The 23,739-nt window shown below is 41.7% G+C and overlaps 2 protein-coding genes across 2 annotated transcripts; one reads left to right on the top strand and one right to left on the bottom strand.

Annotated features, from left to right (window-relative positions):
• Nucleotides 1-739: 739 nt before the first annotated feature.
• On the bottom strand, nucleotides 740-3,417 carry GVQW3 (GVQW motif containing 3). The gene is given in 2 exon segments (XM_036426883.2): nucleotides 740-2,285; nucleotides 2,287-3,417. Coding segments are annotated over 2 exon segments (630 nt in total). The 5' UTR covers nucleotides 2,853-3,417; the 3' UTR covers nucleotides 740-2,221.
• Nucleotides 3,418-3,550: 133 nt separating this feature from the next.
• Nucleotides 3,551-20,781, top strand: THAP12 (THAP domain containing 12). The gene is given in 9 exon segments (XM_036426882.2): nucleotides 3,551-3,972; nucleotides 10,075-10,195; nucleotides 14,836-14,943; nucleotides 16,424-16,460; nucleotides 17,916-19,303; nucleotides 19,305-19,469; nucleotides 19,471-19,656; nucleotides 19,658-19,690; nucleotides 19,692-20,781. Coding segments are annotated over 9 exon segments (2,301 nt in total). The 5' UTR covers nucleotides 3,551-3,883; the 3' UTR covers nucleotides 19,866-20,781.
• The last annotated feature ends 2,958 nt before the right edge of the window (nucleotides 20,782-23,739 follow it).

Below are 23,739 nucleotides of genomic sequence, written 5' to 3'. Positions count from 1 at the left end.
GGATCTCATCTGATGTAGGAAAATGTTACTGTCCAGAAATAGAAGACCTAGAAATCACTAAGTAGGTAGAAGTCTATATATCTGGCTTGGTTTGAGTTTTCTTGCACGTTATCTTTTATTTGTGGGGAAAAAATCTAGGTTTCAGAGAGCCTCAAAACTGAGAGATATTAGTGGTGAACTTGTAATTTTTTTTGAAGATACGGAAAGAACTAAAAATAACTGTTGAATAACAGTAAACTCTACTATCAACTAATATTGTTTACTCACTTACTAATTAAATAATAGGAGCTGTTATATGTAAAAATCCTTGGGTAAAACACAGGCATCGGGCAATCCTATGAAATGCTACCATGTTTCCCCCAAAATAAGCATCCTTCAAAAATAAGACCTACTTGCAGGTTTCCTTCTGAGTGAAATATAAGGCATCCCCCCAAAAATAAGGCCCCCCTAGGCTAAACATGAGATTTGGTCCACTGATTCTGAAAGAAATGAGAGTCACAAGAAATTCACCAGGAAATTTAGGAATTGGACTGTTATGATGATGTTCCAGAAGATGATGACATGATTGTCATTGAATAAATGAGTAAATTCTTGATACTGTAGGATTCAGTTTGTCTGGTTTGTGTTGACAACTACCATACCACCGTACCGTATACAGGTAATAAATTTTCTTTATTTTCATTTAACAATAAATGTGTACCATATTCTTCTTCATGGAAAAATAAGACATTCCCTGAAAATAAGACCTAGCTCATCTTTGGGAGCAAAAATTAATATAAGACACTGTCTTATTTTCGGGGAAACAGGGTATTGATTACCGACCATCCTTCACCTCCACCAGACATGCTGAGATGTTTCATTACTTGGAATCCACTTGAGAAAAGATCCATTCCATAAGTCCTGGCAGAGAGGCAGGAAAATATAAGGGGTTTGAACTTACTAGTATATAGATTGCTTTGGGGAGAAGGGGTTGATGAGATAATAATCAAATAAGTAGGTTATTATAATGAAGTAAGTAGGTTATTATAAACCTATCCACTATTCATAGACTGGCATAGAGTTTGGAGCAGAGGAGAGGAAGTAAAATGATTCCAAATTGTTAATCTTCTGCAATACCATTATCTTCCTCCTTGGACTTTGCTATTTCAGCCAAAAGTACCATCATTTTCTTACTAATGTAGCTTCCAAGCCTCATGCTGTTCCACCTGCCTGGAAAGCTCTCCCTAACTTCCTAGCCCCTTGCTCTATCTTTCCTTATAGATCCTGCTCAAGAACCACCTACCATGCAATCTACCCAGCACTTGGTGATTTTGTATCATAAGGTCACACTATCAGTGTCCAGCAAAGTTCTAAAAATGCAGGTGCTCAAAATGTTGGTGATAGTCACTAAAATCAGGCTGCTGTGTGGGTATCGACATGAGCACGTAGACAGCAGACTCCCTTAATACAGGATCTAGGGTGTCACCTGGTTTCCCTCCCCACACAGCACAGCCTGGGTTTGAGTCCCTTGGTTTATATTTTCAGGGATCAGATCCTCCTCTTCCAGCAGAGAAGATACCCCAAATGAGTAGGGATGGGATTGGGGGGGAGGGGGGTCGAAAGCACAGGACTAAAATGAAACAAACCCAGCTCTTTTGTGAGGGGTAGATCAATACAAATATGGGTTGGCCAACCAATTTGGGCAGGGGGGGGGGGCGGTCACAATGAATCATTTGGGCCACACTGACCCTTAGTATTGCTCACTATATCAGCATGATATTCCCTTCTGGACCATACCTCTGGCCCTGACTGTGAAGCAGACTGGAACTGGAGGCCTTCTCTTGGGGTCCCTCCCGGAAGAGTATGCCTCCCTGGGCGGATACAGACTCCAGCAGGAGATCTGCTCCCACCTCTCACTGGTGTGACTCCCTGAGGCAGAACCGTTAAGAACATAGGAACAAGACAGCCACAATGATCTAAGGCCTGGGCAGTGAAGAGATCCAAACTTGTTAAGTAAAAGAAATCAAAGAACAAGCAAACATTAGAAGTTAACAGCTAAAGATTTTTCAAAGCTGTGGAGAACAGCAAGGAAGATGGCGGGCCCAACAGTCCAGCAGAGTAACTAGGAGAGCCATGGCATGGAGGGTGGCAGACAAGATTGAATGTAGAGAAGCAGTAAATGAAGGTGCCTAACAGTGAGGCAGCTTTCTAGCTCAGGTTCAGCTCCCTCGGGGAGGTCCTTTCACCACAGGGTGAACCAATCCTGAGCTGCCCTGGGGGGAAGGCTTGTTGAAGAGCAGGCCTTGGGACTGGCTGGCAGGAGAGTGGGTTCTGGGATGAGGTTCAGGCAGCGGCATTTCCCCACCAGCTTCGCACTGGAGGTGACTCCATGTTTCAGAACTTGCTACCTCTTTCTTCAGACACAAGCCATTTTTCCTACTTTCTTTGGAATGACCAGAAAGAAAGTCAAGTTTCCCAGGTTTAGGTTCACCCTTCCGAATACCTGATATAACTTTGGCAGGAACTTTTCTCATGTTCAAGTTTTCCTTCAGAATAAGTCTAACAGTTTCTTTGTCTAAATTTAACTTTTCAGCCATCATCCTCACTGTTAGCTGCCTGTTTGAATAAACCAAGTCCTTGACCTTCTGGATATTTTCATCCGTCCGGTGGGTCACTGGACGGCCACTCCGAGCATTATCTCGAACATCTTCCCGCCCTTCTTTAAACCTTTTGTGCCAGTCATAAACTCTGGCCCTCGACATGACCTCAGTCCCATACGCTTCTTTTAAAAGGTAGTGGGTCTCACTTACAGACTTGTTCCTTTTCACGCAAAATTTTATACTCATCCTTTGCTCTAGATAGCGGTCACTCATTTTTTTGTGTGGCAAATATGGGAACGTTAACAGGTCACGGTTGTGAGGGGGAAGACAAAGAGACCGATCTCTACCCAAAGGAACAGGTCTCTCTCTATCCGGTTGCAAGGGGAATCAGGGTGCTCCCTCTTCTTGATCCTCTGTGGAAGCCTCACCCGGAAAGAATAACAACCGCTTTTCTGAGTTTTCGCACCTCAGCTTTCAGTCGAGGCCGGGGAAGACCGTTCTGAGAAGCTAATGGTGCCAAGGAGTAGCTGCAACACTGGGGCAAAATGAAACCTTCTGCAAACCCACGTCTGCATCTAACTCGTGCACTCAGATCTGCCGGGAACGCTCAAGTCTGTCGCCAAGGTCGGCCCGAGTCTGCGGCCCTTTAGAAGCCTGGCGATTTCTGCAACAGAGGCCTACGTGGTGGTATCCTGAGCAAGCGGAGAAGCACCAGTGATGGAACGTGCAAGCTGGGCTCCGAGGTGCAGAACCCCGCGCACGGCAGACCTACCGGAGAGGCCTCGCACCCGCCAGCTCTAGCGTCCCCGGGAGACACGCCCGCATGCGCAGTGGCCTCCTCCGCCGGGCAGGCCCCGCCTCCGCCTCGCCGCACCCGCTGCCCCGCGCACGCGCACGCGCGCCCGCCTCGGTAGAAGTCGGCGGAAAGGAAGGGGCGGGGGAGGAAGACGAAGGGAAGAGAGAGGGCACCCCCGGGCGCCGGGGTGCATTGTGGGAAGGAGGCGGCAGCGTCCCGGGCGGGCGGGAGGTGCACCAGCGGCGGTGGCGGCGGTAAATCCTCCCGGCCGCTCACAGCACTGTGGAGCCGCGTCCCCAGCTCGGCCTCGGACCGCGGCGCCCCTCCTGCCCCTCGCGGCTTTTCCGCCCGCCCGCCCCTCCCCTCCCCGCGGCGCGCCGGCCTTTGCCGGAGCCGCTCGGCCGGGCCGGCCGGCCGGGCTCCCCTCCCCGGCCCCGACGGGCGGGCGGGCTGCCCTGAGGAGGCGGGGAGGGGAGCGCCGGGCCGGCCCGCGGGCGGGCGGGCGACGATGCCGAACTTCTGCGCGGCCCCCAACTGCACGCGGAAGAGCACGCAGTCGGACCTGGCCTTCTTCAGGTTCCCGAGGGACCCGGCCAGGTGAGCGGCCGGCGCCGAGCGGGCAGCCCGGGCTCCCCCTGCGGGTCCCGGGCCGCGAGGGGCGTGTGGGAGGCGGGGGGCGGCACCGTCGTCGGCCCCAGCCGCGGACCCCGCCGGAGAACGGGCCGCGAGCAGGGGCCGCGCGGGCCACCGGGGGCCTGGGAGCACGTGCGCCGCCGGGGGTTCGGGGCCCAGGGCACCGCGCGGAGCGAGAGGCCGCCGGGGCGGCGGCGGGCCGGTCAGAGGGGGCTCTGGCCCCGGTTGGCTCGCTGTGTGACTTCGGGCCAGTCGCTTTCTTCTCGGGGCTTCCGCCTCCCCAGCTGTCAAAAGAGGGTCGTCACCCGGGCTCTGTCCTCTTCTTGGCACCCCCCACCCCCCGGGGCAGTGTTTCTGGTCGGATCGAGTCCGGCCACCTTCTTTGATCTTAGGTCACAATTTCTTTCCTCCCGGATCCTGATACTCCTTCCAGCTCTGGCCGTTAGCTCACTCTCTCGTTCGGTTATTGTGGGGATAACGGGTGGAAGGGGGCGAGGGTGAGGGAAGGACACGTGCAGGCGCAGGCATTGGTATTGACGCCTTCACACACTCGGAGTGACAGCATAGGGATTGTTCGAAAGGCTGAGGATTTTTCCCCCCCTTGGCCTGTCGTTGATGTAGTCATTTCAAAGCAACCCACCTGCTGTGTCTTGGGTGCAGGAAATTCACAAGAGAATGAGTGTTGCCTGCAGAAAGCTCACAGTGCATTCAAGAGGCAAATATAAGTAGACGATTGTAATGTAACATGCTTTTATATTTATTAGTTCCACAAGTATTTACGAAAGGCCTACTATGTGCTTGGCATTGTTCTGAGCACTGGGAGTGTATGAACAATTCTTATGGAGTTTACCTTCTAGTGGGGGGAAACAGACTAAAATGTCACGCGTCAGGTGTGATACACACAGTCCCATGGAGAAAAGGCGCATGTTGTGGGGTAGAGGGGAATAAGGAGTAGCAGGAGAAGCACAGTTGCTATTTTTTATTTTAATATATTTTTAATTGATTTTGTACAGATAGGAAGGGAGAGAGAGAGTTAGAAACATCGATGAGAGTCATCCATCAGCTGCCTCTTGCACACCCCCTACTGGAGATATGCCGGCAACTGAGGTACGTGCCCTAGACTGGAATCGAACCCGGGACCCTTCAGTCCCCAAGCCGACGCTCTATCCATTGAGCCGAACCGGTCTCGGCCACAGTTGCTATTTTAAATAAGGTAATCAGAGAAGGACTCACTAGGAAGTAGAATTAGAGCAAAGACCAGTGGTAGGTAAGGGGGCTAGAGCCATGAAGATTTCTATGGGAAGAACATTCCAATCTGTGGAAACAGTAAATGCAAAGGCGGGGCATGCTTGTTAGAGGTACAGCCACAAGTCCATGGACTGCTAGTGATGGTTTAAGGAAGGAGGGAGAGGGAAAAGATGAGACCAGAAAAGTGTGTGTGTGTGGGGGGGAGGGGGTGCCAGGGAAGGGCAGTTAGGACATTGTAGGCCCTGGGAAGCACTTTGGGCATTTATTCTGAATGATATAGGAAGCCATCAAAGGGTTTAGAGCAGCGACATATGCTTTAAACAAGATCACTGGCTGCTTGTTAAATAAACTGGAGGGAAGCAAAGGTGAGAACAGAAGACAGATTAATGGCAATTGCAATAAATTAGGTTAGTAGAGGTGGCCGCGGCGGTAAGTTGTTGCATTTGAGATATGTTTTGAAGATGAAGCCAATTAAATGGTTTAGATGGGGAATATTAAAGGTTTGATTTGAGACATGAAGTTTAAGACACCTGATAGACATTCAGGAATAGATGTCTTTCTTCATAACCATATCTAGAAATAAACTCACAGTGGCCCATATTTAGATCAGTGACCTAAATATTTAAGAGCTAAAACCATTAAAAAGATATGCAAGTCTGGGATTTAGAGACTTCAAGACTGGAGATTATAAATATGGATGTTCTCAGTTTATAGAGGGTATTTGAAGCCAGGGTGTATGTTAAATAAAGCAGAGTTAAGTTGGTGGGTTGTGCCTTGCAGTGTTCCTAATGTTTTAAAAGTTCGGGGAGATGAGGAGGAACTAGCTCAGGAGAATGAGGCATAATTTTGGGGTTCTGTGGGCCCAGAGAAGAGAATCTCCATCTGACTCAACCTTACCCTAATAAGCATTATCTTCATTTGAACTAAATTTTAGCCCAAGGACATTTTTGGGAATATCTTCTCTTTTCATTACACTCCTTAGCCAGGAGTATGGCCTGTAGGGTTTACAGCCTTAGATCTGGGAGGGATTTTTAGATCTAGTACAATATCCCTTGAAATGCTGGAATTTTCTCAGTTGTAGTGGTGTTTTAACCTTTTTTTTTTTTTTTTTTTTTTTTGGTGGGGTGGGGGTCACTCCCCCTTTGAGAATCAACATAAGGACTTGAAAAAACAGACACACACTTTTGCATTCTACTCAAGGTCTTTGTCGACCTCTTAGGGGTTGTCCTGTGCATTGCTGACTGGTGGGCCTTCGCCTAAAAAGCCTCCAGTGATGATTCTCTGCTTTGCCCCGGGGACATTTGAGGATTCTGGAAAGCTTTAGTTATTGTTTCTCCTTTGTTTTGAGTGGAAATATATACCACCTTATAGTTTATGGTTTGGAATTCCTAGTTTTGTCCCCAGGGCCATACTGAGCAAGTCTGTGCCCTTTTCATATACCTAGTCATTTGAGTATTCCAGGACCAAATTATGAACTTTTCTTAACTTAAAAAAAACACACAAATTTTTAATTGAGATGTAATTCACCTGGTCCTGTGTGTGTGTGTGTGGATATATCCATGTATCTCCCTCACGTTAATGTGTCTCTCTCCTCTCCCCCCTCTCCCTCTTTATTCCACTCCCTCCCTCCTCGGCCCTTTCCCTCTCTTTTCCTCCCTCCCTTTCCCTCTCTAAAAATCAACAGAAAAAATATCCAAGGGTAAAGATTAACAGGAACAAAAAAGTACAATTCAGTGATTTTCAGTATATTTTTATTGTACATTATTAATTTAATAAAATATACATAACAAAATTTGCCATTTTAATTATTTTAGTGTATAAGTCAGTGGCATTAATTACATTCACAATGTTGTGCAACCATCACCACTATATATTTCCAAAGATTTTTTATTACCCCAAGCAAAAATTATAACTATTAAGCAATAATACTCTCTTCCCCGCCCCAGCATCCCATCCTTTCTGACCTACTTTTAGTCTCCATGAATTTGTTCTATGTATTTCATGTAAGTGAAATGATACAATTATTGTCCTTTTATGCCTGGTTTATCTTACTTAATATAATGTATTCAAGGTCTTTTTATCCAAACCAAATCTCCTCATAGTATAGGATTTCAAATTCTACTGTATTTGACAGTTTCTTTTTTACCATGAGCAGAATTAATTATAATAAAGAAATAGTTTCCAGAAGTGTTTACTGAATTAACTAGAGGTCCTGTGCATGGATTTATGCACAGGTGGGGTCCCTCTGGATGGCCTGCAGGGATTGGACTGAAACCCGCAGTCCGATGCCACCTGCAGCTCCTACCTGCCGCTCCTGCTCATTCATGCCCCACTAGGCTTGTGCACAATCAGTACCGATCAGGAGAGGCTTGCACCAGCCTTGAGCCCTGCGTCTGGTGCTCTCTCAAGGGAAGTGGCCCGTGGGATTGGGCTGAAACCAGCTCTCCAACATCCCCTGAGGGGTCCCAGATTACGAGAGGGTGCAGGCCAGGCTGAGGGACCCCAACTGTGCACAGTCAGGCCTGGGAGGAACCGCAGGAGGGCTCCAGGGCATGTCTGGCCCATCTTACTCAGTCCGGATCAACTGGACCCCAGCAGCAAGCTAACCTACTGGTTGAAGCATCTGCACCCTGGTTGTCAGTGCACGTCATAGCGAATGGTTGGGCAGCCTTAGCATATCATTAGCAATTCTATAATTGAAACTTTGTACTCTTGAGTGGAAGCCTTGTCTGGCCAGGGTATGTGTGGAAAGCTTGGCTTCCTCCATTGCCAGGGAAACCCAAGCCTCCACCTTGCTCTTTGTGGCTGCAGCCATCTTGGTTGGGGTTAATTTACATACTTGCTCTGATTGCCTGGTGGGTGTCTCGGAGTGATGGTTAATTTGCATATCACTTTTATTAGATAGGATTTACTAGATCGGATAATTGCCACTTTATTAGTTAAGGCAACTTTTTAACAATTGATTTTTAGAGAGAGAGGGAGGGAGGGAGGAGAGAGAAATGTTTATTTGTTTCACTTGTTTATGCATTCATTGCTTGATCCTTGTATGTGCCCTGACCAGAGATTGAACCTGCAACTTTGGCGTATCAGGATGGCGCTCTAACCAGCAACCTGGCCATGGCTGAGTTAGGGCAAGTTTTATGTCAGTGTAGGAAACTATTTAGCAGCCAAGTACCCAGATACTAGCCAAATAGCCAACCTTATAAGCAAGCCTTTCTAAGGATAGCAATCTCAGGCCTGCTCTATTAACTCTTTCTGCACAATCACCATAGTTAAATTTTATCTATTCTTGAATTTAATATAAAAGGAATCACATAGTATGCATGCCTGGTTTGTTTTATTCAACATTATGTTTGTGAGATCTAGCTAAGCTCCTTCATTCCCTTTCCCAAATATTTTTTTATGCTGTTGATAGGCAGAGTTGTCCCACCTCTTATCAACATTTGGTATTTTCTCTTTTACACTGTAGTCATTCTTCTGGGTGCGAAGTAACATTTTGTTGTGATGTGTATTGGCCATCTGAATAATTGCAAATTGCCTATTCAAGTCTCTTGTCCATTTTTACCTCGGGTTGTCTGGTTTATTTGTAGGAGTTCTTCATATATATTTTGGATACGAGTTCATTGTTGGGTATGTGTATTGCAGATACCTTCTTCCATTTTGTGGATTGCATTTCACTCTTAAATTATTTCTTTTAATGAACAGTTATCAACTTGAAAGTAGCCTAATTCATCTTATAATCATATTGCACAATTATGTAGCTATATGATTAAAATACAGACATCTTGGGCATCATTATTGTAAGTAGTAATGCTTCTTGGCTGAATGAAATTCCGTATAATTTAGATATGATTTTATTTAGGTTAGATAACCAACATTCACCATGGCTTTAATGTTATATATTGAGAAAGAGGGAATTAGTGTTAGAAAGTGTTTGTGAAGGGGTGAATTGTGATCTTGAGACATAAGAAAAAATACTATGATATAATTATAAATGTTTTCAAATTTGTGGCACTATTCATGGCAGAATTTTATTCCTAGAAATTTGAGGAATGCAAGAAAGATCTAGGTGTAACCTTTAGCCAATAACTTAACATTTCTGTGCCTTCATTTCTTTTGCACAAAAGGGATAATAATAATTCGGAAAGGACTTAGAACATTGTCTGGCTCATTGCTAGTGTTTATTATTATTATTATTATTTTTGCAGATATTTAAGCACTAAGAAGGCATGGACCTTGTCTTGTTCACTATATTCAACACCTTCTGTGAACTAGATTGTGTAGATGCAATCCCTGCATTCTTGGAGCTTCAAATGTAGTCTGTGCATATCATTGTAAATAATAAATCATGTTAGTAGTAAGACTGTCATGCTTCCATAAGAAATTGTAGTTATTAATTAAACATTTACTTACTAATTTTCTACAATGACAGTGTTGCTTTCTATGCTTGTTTAAGTTGAAATCCTGTGGAGAATGTTAGGCTGTTCATCTCATGGTGTGCAACTTTTTATTTGTACTGCTGGTGTGATTGAATCCTTTCTGATGCTTAGAGTCTTGGGATTTAAGTTCATTTTTGCTGCTGATTTTGTACATGATTCTGAGCAAGTTACTTCTTAATCATGTCTGTAATTAAATGCACTAAATGATATCTAAGGTTTCTTCTAGCTCTCACTTTTGTTATTAATCAATTCACTAAATTATGTTATGTTATGTGGGTAGAGAGGAGCAGGAATCTATGGTCCATAATACTATTTGCCTCGAAACTAAATTTAAATGTTGAACTCATATCCCATAATTGTATTTTGATTTTATTTATAGATGCCAGAAGTGGGTGGAAAATTGTAGGCGAGCAGACTTAGAAGATAAAACACCTGATCAACTAAATAAACATTATCGATTATGTGCCAAACACTTTGAGACCTCTATGATCTGTAGAACTGTAAGTAATAGAAGAACTTGGTTTTTGTTTTCTCTAACTCATTCAGTATCTGGTCGGAAGTGTAAATGTTGGAGGGTATCTTTATACCCCTCCACTATTTTTTTTTTTTTTTTTTTTAAGATGAAGACAGATTTGGAGCCGACTAACCACTTGTAAACTTTCTGTATAATCTTCCGACAATTTTTAAGCTATTATGAAAGTATATATTTATTTAAGGTAAAGTTGCTGTTTTTATTTGGAGCAGCTTCTCTAGAGCTTTTTTATGAGTAAAATCTTCTTCGAGGAATGGAGCTCTTTGTTTTCATGTATTTGTTTTTCTAAGTATTGTTAGAACCAACAGGAAGCAGATTATACAATTAATGTAAAAAAAATTTTCCATCAATAATTTGCAATTTTATATTAAGACCTGGATCTCTCTTACTACTAACAATCTCACTACTGTTGACTTTTATTTTGGCCAAGTCACGTTCCCCAATTTCTAATGAGATTAGACATGATAATTCCTGAGGTCTATGATTTTTAACCCTCTTTGTTTCTATTGCTAGGATTCATAAAGGGCATGTATAGGGCAGATTTGATTGAAATGGAGTAGACTCGAAACACTAAAAACTAGTTAGGAAGACAGTTTTATTAAATAATACATATATTCTTATTTAGGTATAGCTAATGTATCATCCCAGATTTTGGGATAGATATAAACTTGATATTTAAGGTGCACTATATATTGTTATGCAGAATTTATTTTGGTATTTTTTTCAGATACATTTTGCAGAGGCACCAGAAAACTAAAGAATGATTGGGTTATTTATTTCTCAAAATTATTTGAAGCAGATACTTGTGAAGTCATTGGGAGGTGAGCCAATTTCGGTTCAACAGTTTAATCACAAATATTTGAGGAATAATTTTGCCTTGCTTTGTTAAGAGGGTAATAATAGTCATGACCAACCAAAATAGACTTACTGTGTAAAAGGCAAACTACCTGTATATTTTTGACAATAAGTAAAATAGTCCCAAATTATTATTTTATGTACACAAGCCTTATGCATTTTTATATTTTTATTTTAGTAATAAATATGGTCTCTTAATTAGATAATTCCAACAAGATGAATATGAGAAATTTAACATACAGTTTATTCTCATATTCTTGGTTAGTCAATGAATAAATTTACTTTTTAAGCATCCATATGAATCTTCAATCTTGAATAAATTAATTCAAATGTGAGAATTTTTAAAACTTATTTAGAAGATATTGCTATTAAAAGCTGGATTGCCTAAGATCTGTATTCAAATGTTTACGAGTATTAACTTCATTAATTTGGCATTTAAAGTCTTATTACTAAACATTCATGGCTAGTTCAACCAAAGCCAAGTGTTAACTTTAATGCTAGAGTAAGATTATTGCTTTATGCTCAAATCTTAATTCAGCAGTTAAAGATTAAATCTTGATACAGCTTTAAAATGATCAAACACATTAATTGAATATAGCCCTTTTAGGCATACATGCTTATAGATAAGTATGTATTAAAAGTTTCATGTTTTCCATATATTGTTTTCGGTCTTTAAAATTTTTTATAGCAAGTGAATTTGAATTTTAAACATGTATTAGAATGTTTTATCTCTCCTATCCTTATGTAATAATTGGTGATACTAAGAGTTGACTCTGTATGTGTGTATGCTTGCTTTTTGAGAAGAGTACTAAGTGGGAAAGATGAGATGCTTTGAGTGTTGTATAGCTTTTGCTCCCTTCAATGACTGTGTCCTGAATTAATCCCTGATTCAAACTTCATAGTAGAGTCGGGATAATTGGCCCAGCATTAGAAGCTGGGTATCCTTAAGAAACAGATTTTGAGGTGCTCCCCCTCTCAGGAGCTAGCCTGCCTTTCTTCTCTTCCCCCAGCTGTACTACCTTTGCCTTTCTCTGTCCTAAGCTCCAAAGGCCCTTCTTTTACTTCCGAAACTTGTTTGTTGAGGCTATGCAGCCCAGTTGGCTCACTTCTACTGTCTCTGTAACTTTCTAAATAAACCTTTTAAAAAAGAAAAGAAATACTAGGTTTCCTTGTGTGTGTGTGTGTGTGTGTGTGTGTGTGTGTGTGTTTCCCATGAGGCATGGGATTGAATTAGAAAACACTGAATCTGAATAGAAATTCTTCCGAGATAAAGTGTTTAACAGTTCTTTGGATAAAACCTAAGGTAGTGTGTTCTTTACTTCTATAGAGTTGACCTTTGAATAACACAGAGGTTGGTGGTGCTAACATCCCACTCAGTTGAAAATCTGTGTATAACTTTGATTCTCTGAAAACTTATAGCCTACTTTTGACTGGAAATCCTTTCTGATAACATAAATAAAAAATTACTACATTTTGCGTGTTTTATTTATTATATACTGTATTTTTACAATAAAGTAAGCTTAAGAAAATATATTTGCAATATTTATTGAAAAAAAAAATCCACATGTAAGAGTACTTGTGCAGTTTAATTCCATGTTTTTCAGGAGTAAACTGTACTTTCCATTATATCTTTCTAACCTTCCTTCCCTGGGCAAAAATATAGAAGTTATTTTTGTTTGGCATATATTTTGACTAGACTTTAATAGTCAGCTTTGAAACAATCACTGCTCTGGAGAAAGCTTTTTAAAATGAAGTGTCTTTATCAGTGCAAATTTGGGGAGAAATTACTGACACTGCTTCTCTGGATGAGCTGGGAGGGAATGTAATAGCAGTTATTCATCTGCTATTCTGCCTCTTAATAAATTTCTTGTCCCACCTGACTTCCTCTGGGCTGGCTGTGAAAACTGTCACCAAGTATGCATCTAGCTTTTAGCCTGGTTGGGTTGCATTAACAGGAATTAGAATAGGGCATAGTCTTTCTTCAATAAGAACATCTGAATTAGAAGGGGATTTAGAAGTACCTATTTCAGTGTTTGCAAAGTGTGATTGTGTGTGTGTGTGTGTGTGTACACGCATTCATACACACACACACACACACTAGAGGCCCGGTGCAGGAAATCTCTAGACCAGTGTTTCCCAACCTTCTCTCATGATGAGAATCACCTGGTGGAGCTGTTAAAACACAGATTCCTGAATCCCAACTAAGAAGTGCTAAACTAGAATTTTTGAGAACATATAGGTAAAATTGCATACCTAACTTAGTGCTCTGTATATAAAATCTGTCTTAGAGCACTAGTTAAGTATACAATTTTACCTATATGTTCCCAAAAATTCTAGTTTAGCACTTCTTAGTTGGGATTCAGGAATCTGTGTTTTAACAACTCCACCAGGTGATTCTCATCATGAGAGAAGGTTGGGAAACACTGCTCTAGACCTGGCTGGTGATCAGGGCCTATTGGGCCCTTCCTTCCCCAGCTGCCAGCTGGGGCCTTCCTACATTTCACGCAGCCCCCTAGTGGTCAGCACACATCATAGTGAGCAGTCGAACTCCCAGTGGGTTGAACTCCTGAGGGGACAATTTGCATATTAGCCTTTTATTATATAGGATATCACCAGTGATATCTGGGGTATGAGTGATTTCAGGTGGCACATGCATCACTTTATTTTATAAGTTTTTTTTATTGTGTTAAAAATATAACCAGCCCATTAAATAATTATTTTGTAATTTTTATTGCTTAATAAAATGTTAACTAAAAAAGTGGGTAGATTTTATAAAAGTACATAACTGAAATGGCAAGCATTTTGATCTTTAGTATCTGAACATTTTCATTTTTTTTTTGGAATTATGGATCTAGTTCAATGCCTGAATTTTATTCAGAAAGGAACTGAGGTCTAAAAAGGGAAAGTATTATGTGTATTATATACTATATATGGTGAGTCACTGTTAGACTTTGGACTAGTTTCTAAGTCTCATGTGTCCCAGTCCAATATTATTTCATTGCTCCAGGTGCCTCTCAGAAATAATAGCAAAAGTGGACTGAATAGCAGGTAAAGGAGGGAAAACTTATTATAGAACATACACTGGATTTTCTTAGAAACTTTTGTGCCTACTATAGATTGAGTGGGCTCATGGAAAAACAGAATAGATAAAATAGCTAAGATTCTGAATTAGAAATATTTATATATATACTAGAGGCCTGGTGCACGAAATTTGAGCACTCAGGGTGTCCTTCAGCCCAGCCTGCACCGTCCTGCAGTCCAGGAGCCTTCAGGGACGTCCTTAGTGCTGCCGTGGAGCCAGGAGAGGCTCCCGCCACCACCGCTGCGCTCGACAGGCCAGCTGTAAGCCTGGCTTCTGGCTGAGCAGCACTCCCCCTACGGGAGAGCACTGACCACCAGGGGGAAGCTCCTGCATTGAGCGTCTGCCCCCTGTTGGTCAGTGCACATCATAGCAATCAGTAGTTCTGCCATTTGGTCGATTTGCATATTAGCCTTTTATTAAAAAGGATATGCAAAATGCAAATACATTTTATTTTTTATGCATATCATTAGTTCAGTTTCCTAATTTATAATAATATGATTACCAAAAGGGCAAATATGAAAAGAGCTAGAAATAAGCTGATTTGGATTGACACCATCAATACTTTAGTGCTGGAGTTGAAGGAGTACTGGAGAATCATTAATGTAGAATTTTATTTATATGTAATACATTCTTAAGGACTAGCCCTGAAGTAACATATTTTTCTTTTTCAGAGTCCTTATAGGACAGTTCTTCGAGATAATGCAATACCAACAATATTTGATCTTACCAGTCATTTGAACAATCCACATAGTAGACACAGAAAACGAATAAAAGAATTGGTATGTTAATACGCTTTAAGCTTTCCAAACCCCCGGGATACTATGAAATCAAATAGATATATTCATGTTAAAATTGAACCAAGTGACTCTCTATTTCAAAGGTACCTGTACAGGAAATGAATGCTATGGTTATTATTGAAGTAGCCAGGGTGTAAAATGATAAGTTTGTTATAGTATTTAAATTGGAAAATGTCTCTCAGATTTAGCCAACTGGTACTCATTGACTTGGGCCAAAGTGTGCTGTTAATTACAGGCCACTAGCTCCTTTCCTTCCTGTGAAGAAAAACAAAACACTACCTTTTCTTGTAAGGAAAGTGGAACTGAGGTATATTTCCAGAATTTAGCACATATGGATACAGAAAGAGAAAGTTTAAAAGTTAAGACATGGATAGTTTTTCCTAGAGATAGGATTCTATTGCCATTAAGTATTGACAAGGTTTAGAAAAGCTTCTCAGTTTCTGTATATGGCATTATTTATGTGTGTTTTTATATTCCTTTGATATCCTTTAGATCAGTGTTTCCCAAACTTTTGACATATGTGTACCCCTTCTGTAATTTTCATAACGCTGAGTACCCCTCGTACTCATGAGAACATAGAATTAGGCGCAGCTAAGCATGGTGCAGTGCATATTTCCACCAAACTCTGAGGGTACGCGTACCACACTTTGGGAAACGCTGCTTTAGATGATTGAAACCTACCTGCTCTTTGTTAACCTTAGGCCAACAAAATTAAATTACTCTGACAGCCCACAGGATGAAGAGGGGTAGTTAGCCCGCTGACATTCCTTCATATCAGTATCATGCCCCATGCTGCCCAGCAGATAGCCTGCTGTCTCCAGCTGTCACTGGTACTGTTGCTTTCCTGCCGGGAGTAGTAACCATTGCAGTGGGTTAGAGAGAGGAGGACACAATTGGGAAGTTCTTCCTTAATCTAACGCTTTATGTGCCACTTGGCTATATATGCTATATGCATTCATTTTTTTCCATACTGGCTGTTGTGGGGTCGAACCCTTGGCCCTATGTAACCTTCTGCTTCCCAGGGATTTCTCATAGCTTTTTTGTTAGGTTTTGATATCCAGCAATTCCCACTTACAATTCATCCCTCTGGGTTAGAGTGGCAGGAGGTAGGGCATATCATTTTGTGTCCCCTTGGATTTTATCTCAAGTGCTGTGGTATACATTCATGCCTTTTATCTGATAGTTAAACACTTATAATCCAATGATTTAGATATAAAGTAAATTAAATTTGTGTTCTTTCTCCTCTAGAAATTTATTATAAGCTTGGAGTCATGAGCAAATTAATTGTTCTAGTTTTTCCATTATCTATCTGTTTGAATAATGTATTTCTTATAAAGAATGTATGTATGCTCTTGAAAGAATTAAATTTGACTCCAAATATGCTTTTTACTTGTGAGTCTACATGCTATTCTAGAGTTCAGTTTTCATAAAGATTTTTCTCTCTTTTTTTCTTATCATTTAGAGTGAAGATGAAATCAGGACACTAAAACAGAAAAAAAGTAAGTGCTAGTGTTAATGACAACTTCTGAATGCCTTTTAAAAAGGCCTTGACCTGGTAAGGACAAATAAATATGTTTTATGTTCAAAACCTGTGAGAATGTTTTGGAATTGTTTGTGCAACTAAACCTTAGTTCAGTTTGTCTTTATTGAGTGCCTATACACCATACACTGTGCCCACTAGGTGCTGTCAGTGTGTAGGGGTGGCAGGCACACAGTGTGTTCCGATACAGAGCAGGGAAGGCAGCACTAAGGACAGAAGTAGAATCTGTCCACCCAATGTATAGTGCATGATAGGTTCTTGGTAATTATTTAAGGAGTAAATGCTATGGGGATATTTAGCCTTATAGAGGGTAGGAGTCCAAAAGCCTTTCTGCTTATATCAGTTCATTTAATTCTGACAATAGCCCTGAAGTAAGCACTGTTATTTTCCCCCTTTTCAGATGAGGAGACAAGGACTCAGGCAAAGAAAAGGGAAGGATATTCTGTGCAGAGGTAGAGTGGCTTGAAACAGGGTACCAGATTTGAGGAACTACATTCATTTTGTTGTTGGAGCTTCTAAAACCCATGATGGTTAGAAATGAACTCATGGACCACAGAGGCCACGACTTGCAGGGTTGTGTGTATGTCTGTAGGTCAAACGCTTCACTGCACTGCCATCCAAATATGAAGAAATTAGGCTAAAACTTCTAAAATTATAGTATTAGCCCTGGAAATTATATGGACATACTTTACATTACATTAGTTTTTATAGGTGTCTCAACTCCCATATAAAAGTATAGCAATAAAAACAGGATCAGCATGGACCTTGAAGCCAGACAAGCTTGAATTTCAATTTCACCTCTTTTTTTTTTAAATCCTCACCTGAGGATGTTTTTACTGATTTGAGGGGGCCGGAGGAGCGGAGAAGAGAGACACTTCCATTTGTTGCCTCCTGTGTTTACCAGACTGCATCAAACCCACAATCTTTTGGTGTATGGGACAACGCTCTAACCAACTGAGCCATCCAGCTAGGGCTCATCTCCATCTTTCTGTCTGCATCTGTGACCTTGAGCGGTTATTTACTGTCATTTGTCAAATGGGGTTGATACCATCTGCCTGTAGAGGGAGTAGTGGGATACATATAGAATGTCAACACAGTATGTCATAAATACTCACTTCCTCTTCCTTTTTCTGAGTGCACTTACTGTCTTATTACTCTGTGTGTGATGTGCCTTGTTAAGTTTATTGTTCCTTACAAGAGCATTTACATGGAGGATTAAAATACATCTCTGTTCACAGTGTTTGTCTTCCCCATTAGGGTGTAATCTCTGTCCTAGACTGTGGTCCAGTAGGTGTTCTGTGAATGTTGAATAAATAAGTTGGTGGATTTTAAGTATTTAAAAAAATAAAGAATGCATTTTTATTTCTTTGTATGGTTCCTCATAAGTCTGTTTTTAAAATTCTCTGTTTTCCAGTTGACGAAACTTCTGAACAGGAACAAAAACATAAAGAGATCAATAACAGCAATGCTCAGAACTCCAATACAGACGTGGGTGAAGAACAGGATGAAGACATTTTACCTTTAACCCTTGAAGAGAAGGAAAACAAAGAATACTTAAAATCTTTATTTGAAATTTTGATTCTTATGGGAAAACAAAACATACCTCTAGATGGACACGAAGCGGATGAAGTCCCAGAAGGTCTCTTTACTCCCGATAACTTCCAGGCACTGCTGGAGTGCCGGATAAATTCGGGGGAAGAGGTTCTGAGGAAGCGCTTTGAGACAACAGCAGTCAACACCCTGTTCTGTTCAAAAGCACAGCAGAAACAGATGCTGGAGATCTGTGAGAGCTGCATTCGGGAAGAAACGCTCAGGGAAGTGAGAGACTCCCACTTCTTTTCCATTCTCACTGACGACGTAGTGGACATAGCAGGGGCAGAGCACCTGCCCGTGCTGGTGAGGTTTGTTGACGAAGCTCATAACCTGAGAGAGGAATTTGTGGGTTTCCTGCCTTACGAAGCTGATGCGGAAATTCTGGCTATGAAATTTCACACTACGATCACCGAAAAGTGGGGATTAAACATGGAATATTGTCGTGGCCAGGCTTACATTGTGTCCAGTGGATTTTCTTCCAAAATGAAAGTTGTTGCTTCTAGACTTTTGGAGAAATATCCCCAAGCTGTCTACACACTCTGCTCTTCCTGTGCCTTAAATATGTGGTTGGCAAAATCGGTGCCTGTTGTGGGAGTGTCTGTTGCGTTAGGAACAATTGAGGAAGTCTGTTCTTTCTTCCATCGATCACCACAACTGCTTTTAGAGCTTGACAATGTAATTTCTGTCCTCTTTCAGAACAATGAGGAAAGGGGTAAAGAACTGAAGGAAATTTGCCATTCTCAGTGGACGGGCAGGCATGATGCTTTTGAAGTCTTAGTGGACCTCCTACAAGCATTTGTTTTATGTTTAGATGGTATAAATAATGATACAAATATTAGATGGAATAACTGTATAGCAGGCCGAGCATTTGTACTCTGTAGTGCTATAACAGATTTTGATTTCGTTGTTACCATTGTTGTTCTTAAAAATGTTCTCTCTTTTACAAGAGCCTTTGGGAAAAATCTCCAGGGTCAGACCTCTGATGTCTTCTTTGCAGCCAGTAGCTTGACTGCGGTGCTGCATGCGCTAAACGAAGTGATGGAAGATATTGAAGTTTATCATCGTGAATTTTGGTTTGAGGAAGCCACCAATTTGGCAACCACAGTTGATATTCGGATGAAGCTCCCTGGGAAATTCCGCAGAGCTCATCAAGGGAACCTGGACTCTCAGCTGACCTCTGAGAGCTACTATAAAGAAGCTGTAAGCGTTCCCAACAGCGGAACACATGATTCTGGAACTGAAAGAGAGAGTCTCACAAAAGCACCCCGAAGCTCTTAAATGTTGATCTCTGGTCCCCTCTGTCATGGGACGGCTCCAATTCAATACACCGGAGTAGCACCATGCTGACATGTACAGAAGCGACTTATCCAGTCCTGCCTGACGCACTCTCAGCCGAGCCGCATTGTTGGAGAATCAAGTGGAAACACAGAGGGAAAGACATAGAGCTTCCATCCACCATTTATGAAGCCCTCCACCTACCAGACATCAAATTTTTTCCTAATGTTGATGCATTGCTGAAGGTCCTACGTACTCTCCCTGCGATGATGAAGGTTGAGAATGAAACGCTATGAAAATGGGCGGAAGCGTCTCACAGCATTACCCGAGGAACGCTTTGACAGACCAAAGGTCAAGTAGCTTAGCTTTGCTTAACATACATTTTGATATGAACATGAGACATGATTTGGATTCAATGGTGGACACGGACATCAAACTCTATACAACTAAATCAGAGCTTCCTACAGATAATTCGGAAACTATCGAAAATACCTGAGAGACTTTTAAAATGGGTTCTCTTATATTTGATATTGAAAAAAATCTAGGAAATTTGAAAACACAGAACAGCTATAAAATACACGTAGGCCACTTAATCACTGAATATCTTGAATACATTAGCCATGGATAATCTGACTGTTTAAATGGCCCGTTTGAACTCTCATGCTTTGGAGAACTAACTGTTCTTCCAGAGGGTAGCGTTGAAAGTGCCACATTGCACTTGTGCGTGATCTCTGCTAATGGCACTTTGGAATTGTTTTAGTTAAGTCATTTTAGACATAACATTTATTATCACTGTGGATCCAGTTGTTGGGTATTGAGTTACCAGTTCTTTGAAGAAATCAATTTTGAGAAGGTATGGGGGGTAATACATTTCATAAAATTTTACAATGAAGCTCATGACTAACCTTTGAATAGCAAGAGTTTTAAGTATGCTGTTAAAAATCTGTAATGAACAGTTAAATTATCAGATAGTGAAAGAAACGTGAGCTTGCCAAACAAGGATTTCAGTATAGATTTTGTCTTTATTCGATAATCTTAAACAAGTTACTGTTAAACATTGAAGGAAGAACCTGCCATTGTTCCCCATCTGGGTGTTGCTGTTTACATTCCTTTGTTGAGCCTATATCTTCATAAGCTTTTTAGCAAGTATATGTTGAACACTTCTGTTTCATGGTCAAGACAGGATCAGAGGCCATGGATACTGACAACAGATTGGTCTTTTTTATTCTGTCTTTTTCCATGATTATATCTACTGCCTCGTCTTGATTTATAAGTAAAACCTAGACAACCTACAAAAATGTGTTTTGTAGTTTATCTAGGAATAATACAGAAAATATTGCTGTTATTTTTGGTGAAGAAAGTCAATTTTGTACAGTTTATTTCGACGTAAATAAAATGTGAATTTGTTTAAAGTTCAAGTACTTTTATTTTTTGGTGGGGACAAAATAGATTCTTCTGGTAAATTCCCTTTTAAAAAATATCACCTTCACAATTGAAGAGAAGGTTTTTTTTTTAGATTTATTTTTTAGTTTACGATTTACTACTTGAGATATACACTGAGTGGCCAGATTATTATACATTCAGAGATCATAATAATCTGGCCACTCAGTGTATAAAGGCATTTTATTTTTTTTAATATATTTTATTGATTTTCCACAGAGAGGAAGGGAGAGGAATAGAGAGCTAGAAAAGTCGATGAGAGAGAAACATCGACCAGCTGCCTCTGCACAACCCCTACCGGGGATGTGCCCGCAACTAATGTACATGCCCTTGACCGGAATCGAACCTGGGACCCCTCAGTCCGCAGGCCAATGCTCTATCCACTGAGCCAAACCGGTATCGGTGTATAAAGGCATTCTAATTAAGAAATTATTAAATATAAAGTTTATCTGATTTTTATTTTATTTTTAATCCTTTCCTGAGGATTTTTTCCCCATTGCTTTTCAGAGAGTAGAAGGGAGAGAGGGAGGGGCAGAGAGAGAGAAACATGATAGACATGTGAGAGAGATACATGGACTGGTTGCCTCCTGTATGCGCCTTGACAGGGTGGGCATTAAACCTGTGATCTCTGTGTGTAGGCTAGGGGTGTAGAACTCAATCAGAGAAGGGGCCAAAATCTAAAATCCAGCCTAAATCGCGGGCCGAATGGTTTACTGAACAGTCATAAACTGTCATTGTGATGGAAACGCAGCGGAGTGCAGTGATGACAGCGCGGTGCGGGCCACATTGCAAGGCCTGGCGGGACGGATTTGGCCCGCGGGCCTTGTGTTTGACACATGTGGTGTAGGCTGACACTCTAGCCACACCGGCCAGGGCATATGTAGCTGATTTTTAACATATTATATGGCCCCAGATATCAATTTGTCAGGATTTGTGTAATTGTTGCTGGCTAAAATATAAAAGAATGAATATAATTGCAGTTTAAATGGTTGTGCTATGAGGGTTAGATAATTTATCATCAGTTACCTGTTACTGCTTAACAGCATTCTAAAACTTAGTGGCTTAAAAAAAAAAAAAAAAAAAAAAACACACACACGACAGCTTATCATTTCCCACAGTTTCATTGCTTGGTTCAGTCGTTCTTTTGCAAATCTCATCTGGGCTCTCTGCATTCAGCCAGCAGATTGGCTGGGGCCTGGGTGGTATAGCAGGGCTTCTCCCGGTGGTTTTTTATCTTGAGCTTACGGCATGGTGGTCTCAAAGAAACCAAGAAGGCAAAGGTCTAAGTTTCAAAGCCTGGGCTCAAGAACTGAGAGGACATTGCTCTCACTGTTATTTTGGCCCAGATATGAAGCATGAGGAAATAAGCTTCTAATCTTGAGGGAAGAGCTGTGAAATATGGGCCTGTTTTAAGTCTACCTAAGTAATGTATTCAGAACATTCATACAACAAGCCTTAGTTAAACACCTCATTTGTTTTTTACAATCCCTTAAATTAATTTGGGAATTTATTGAAAGCTTAAAAACCTTCAGAGGCATTTTCACAAACTCTGATCTTAGAGGGCAGATTGTGTCAATGTAGTCTCCCCATAGATGAAACAGAGATTGTCTTGTTTGTAAAATTAGATAGGATGTGGTAGGTGTAGTGACTTATTTACCCCACAAATAGTAGTTGAATGCTTACTAAGTGCCATGCTTTTCGGTTAAGTGCTAGCAATAACGTGCTTTATTACAGAGCTTATAGTCTAGTGCTGGCCCACAGGAGTACAGTTGTTTATAACTGCACACACACATCCTAATATATAAAAAGCCAGGGGCCGTAATGATTAAAACAGACTACTGAGCAGCAGGCTAGGGAGCTGAGGGAGCAGGTCGAATGGTCACCGTGAGGGGACCCCGCCTGGAACGGGGGTGTGGCCTGCCTTCAAACCGCTGGTGGTCCCTAGCCCTGGGAGGCCTCCTAGCTGAGGACGCCCAAGTCTGTTCTGGACCAAGGGCCGTGTTCCCACCTGCCCCCCATCCCTCCACACACAACTCAGAAGCCCCCAGTGTCTAACTGCCAGTTTCTGGGAGGTGGGAGTGCATCTACCGTCCATCAAAAAGTAGGGCCATCAAACCGCTCGCAGTCTCGTGTAGGCACGGGGCATGGCTGAGGAGGCAGAGGCCAGGCCAGAACAAAACGGCAGGAACACCCTGCCCACCTCAGTGAGTGCAGCTGCAGTCCACCTGGCCAGGGCAGTGTAAAAAGTGCTACCTTCTCCCGGGTCCTGTGCTGGCACCACCGCCTCGCTCACCCCCAAGTCCCTCTGAGTCCTGACAGCGAAGTGTGTGGGCATCCTGCAGGACTCGTGCCGCTCTGGGTGCTTTTGCCCAAAGACACCCTTTGGGATGAATTCAGAGCCACATCTCACTTCCCATGAGACTGGAAGAACCATGTAAAATGAATTTGACAAGGCTTTCCACATCTGTTTACTCTTTTGAATCCATAAAATGACCTTAAAAAAGCATTCGGGCCACCTAAGAGAGAATGCACTTTCTGGCCAGAGCATGCAGGATAATTTTGAAAGGAAGCAGAGAGCTGGTACAGTGGAAATGGCCCTGGCGCCTTGTGAGGAGACCAGGGGAATGTGGTTGCAGAAATTCCACAAGCCTCTTGCCACCTCCATTGCAAAGCACACCCTCCAGACCCACCAGGACTGGAGGCAACTGGGAGTCGCAGCCTTGGTTTGGGACGCAGTAAGCAGTAAGCAAATCCGAGGGGGCCTCTGAAAACATCTGCAATTGATTATAAATTATTTAAATTTATTATTTAAATAAAGACCAGTCTTTAAATAAAGACCAGTATTTAAAAAGAAATAAAAGAACAGCTTTGTTGAGATCTAATTCATATATTGTACATGTCACCTAAAGTGTACCATGAACTGTTATTTT

This window comes from Pipistrellus kuhlii, unplaced genomic scaffold (genome assembly GCF_014108245.1).
Source record: "Pipistrellus kuhlii isolate mPipKuh1 unplaced genomic scaffold, mPipKuh1.p scaffold_m20_p_9, whole genome shotgun sequence".
NCBI lineage: Eukaryota > Metazoa > Chordata > Mammalia > Chiroptera > Vespertilionidae > Pipistrellus > Pipistrellus kuhlii.
This window is presented reverse-complemented; position numbering and strand designations above follow the sequence as displayed.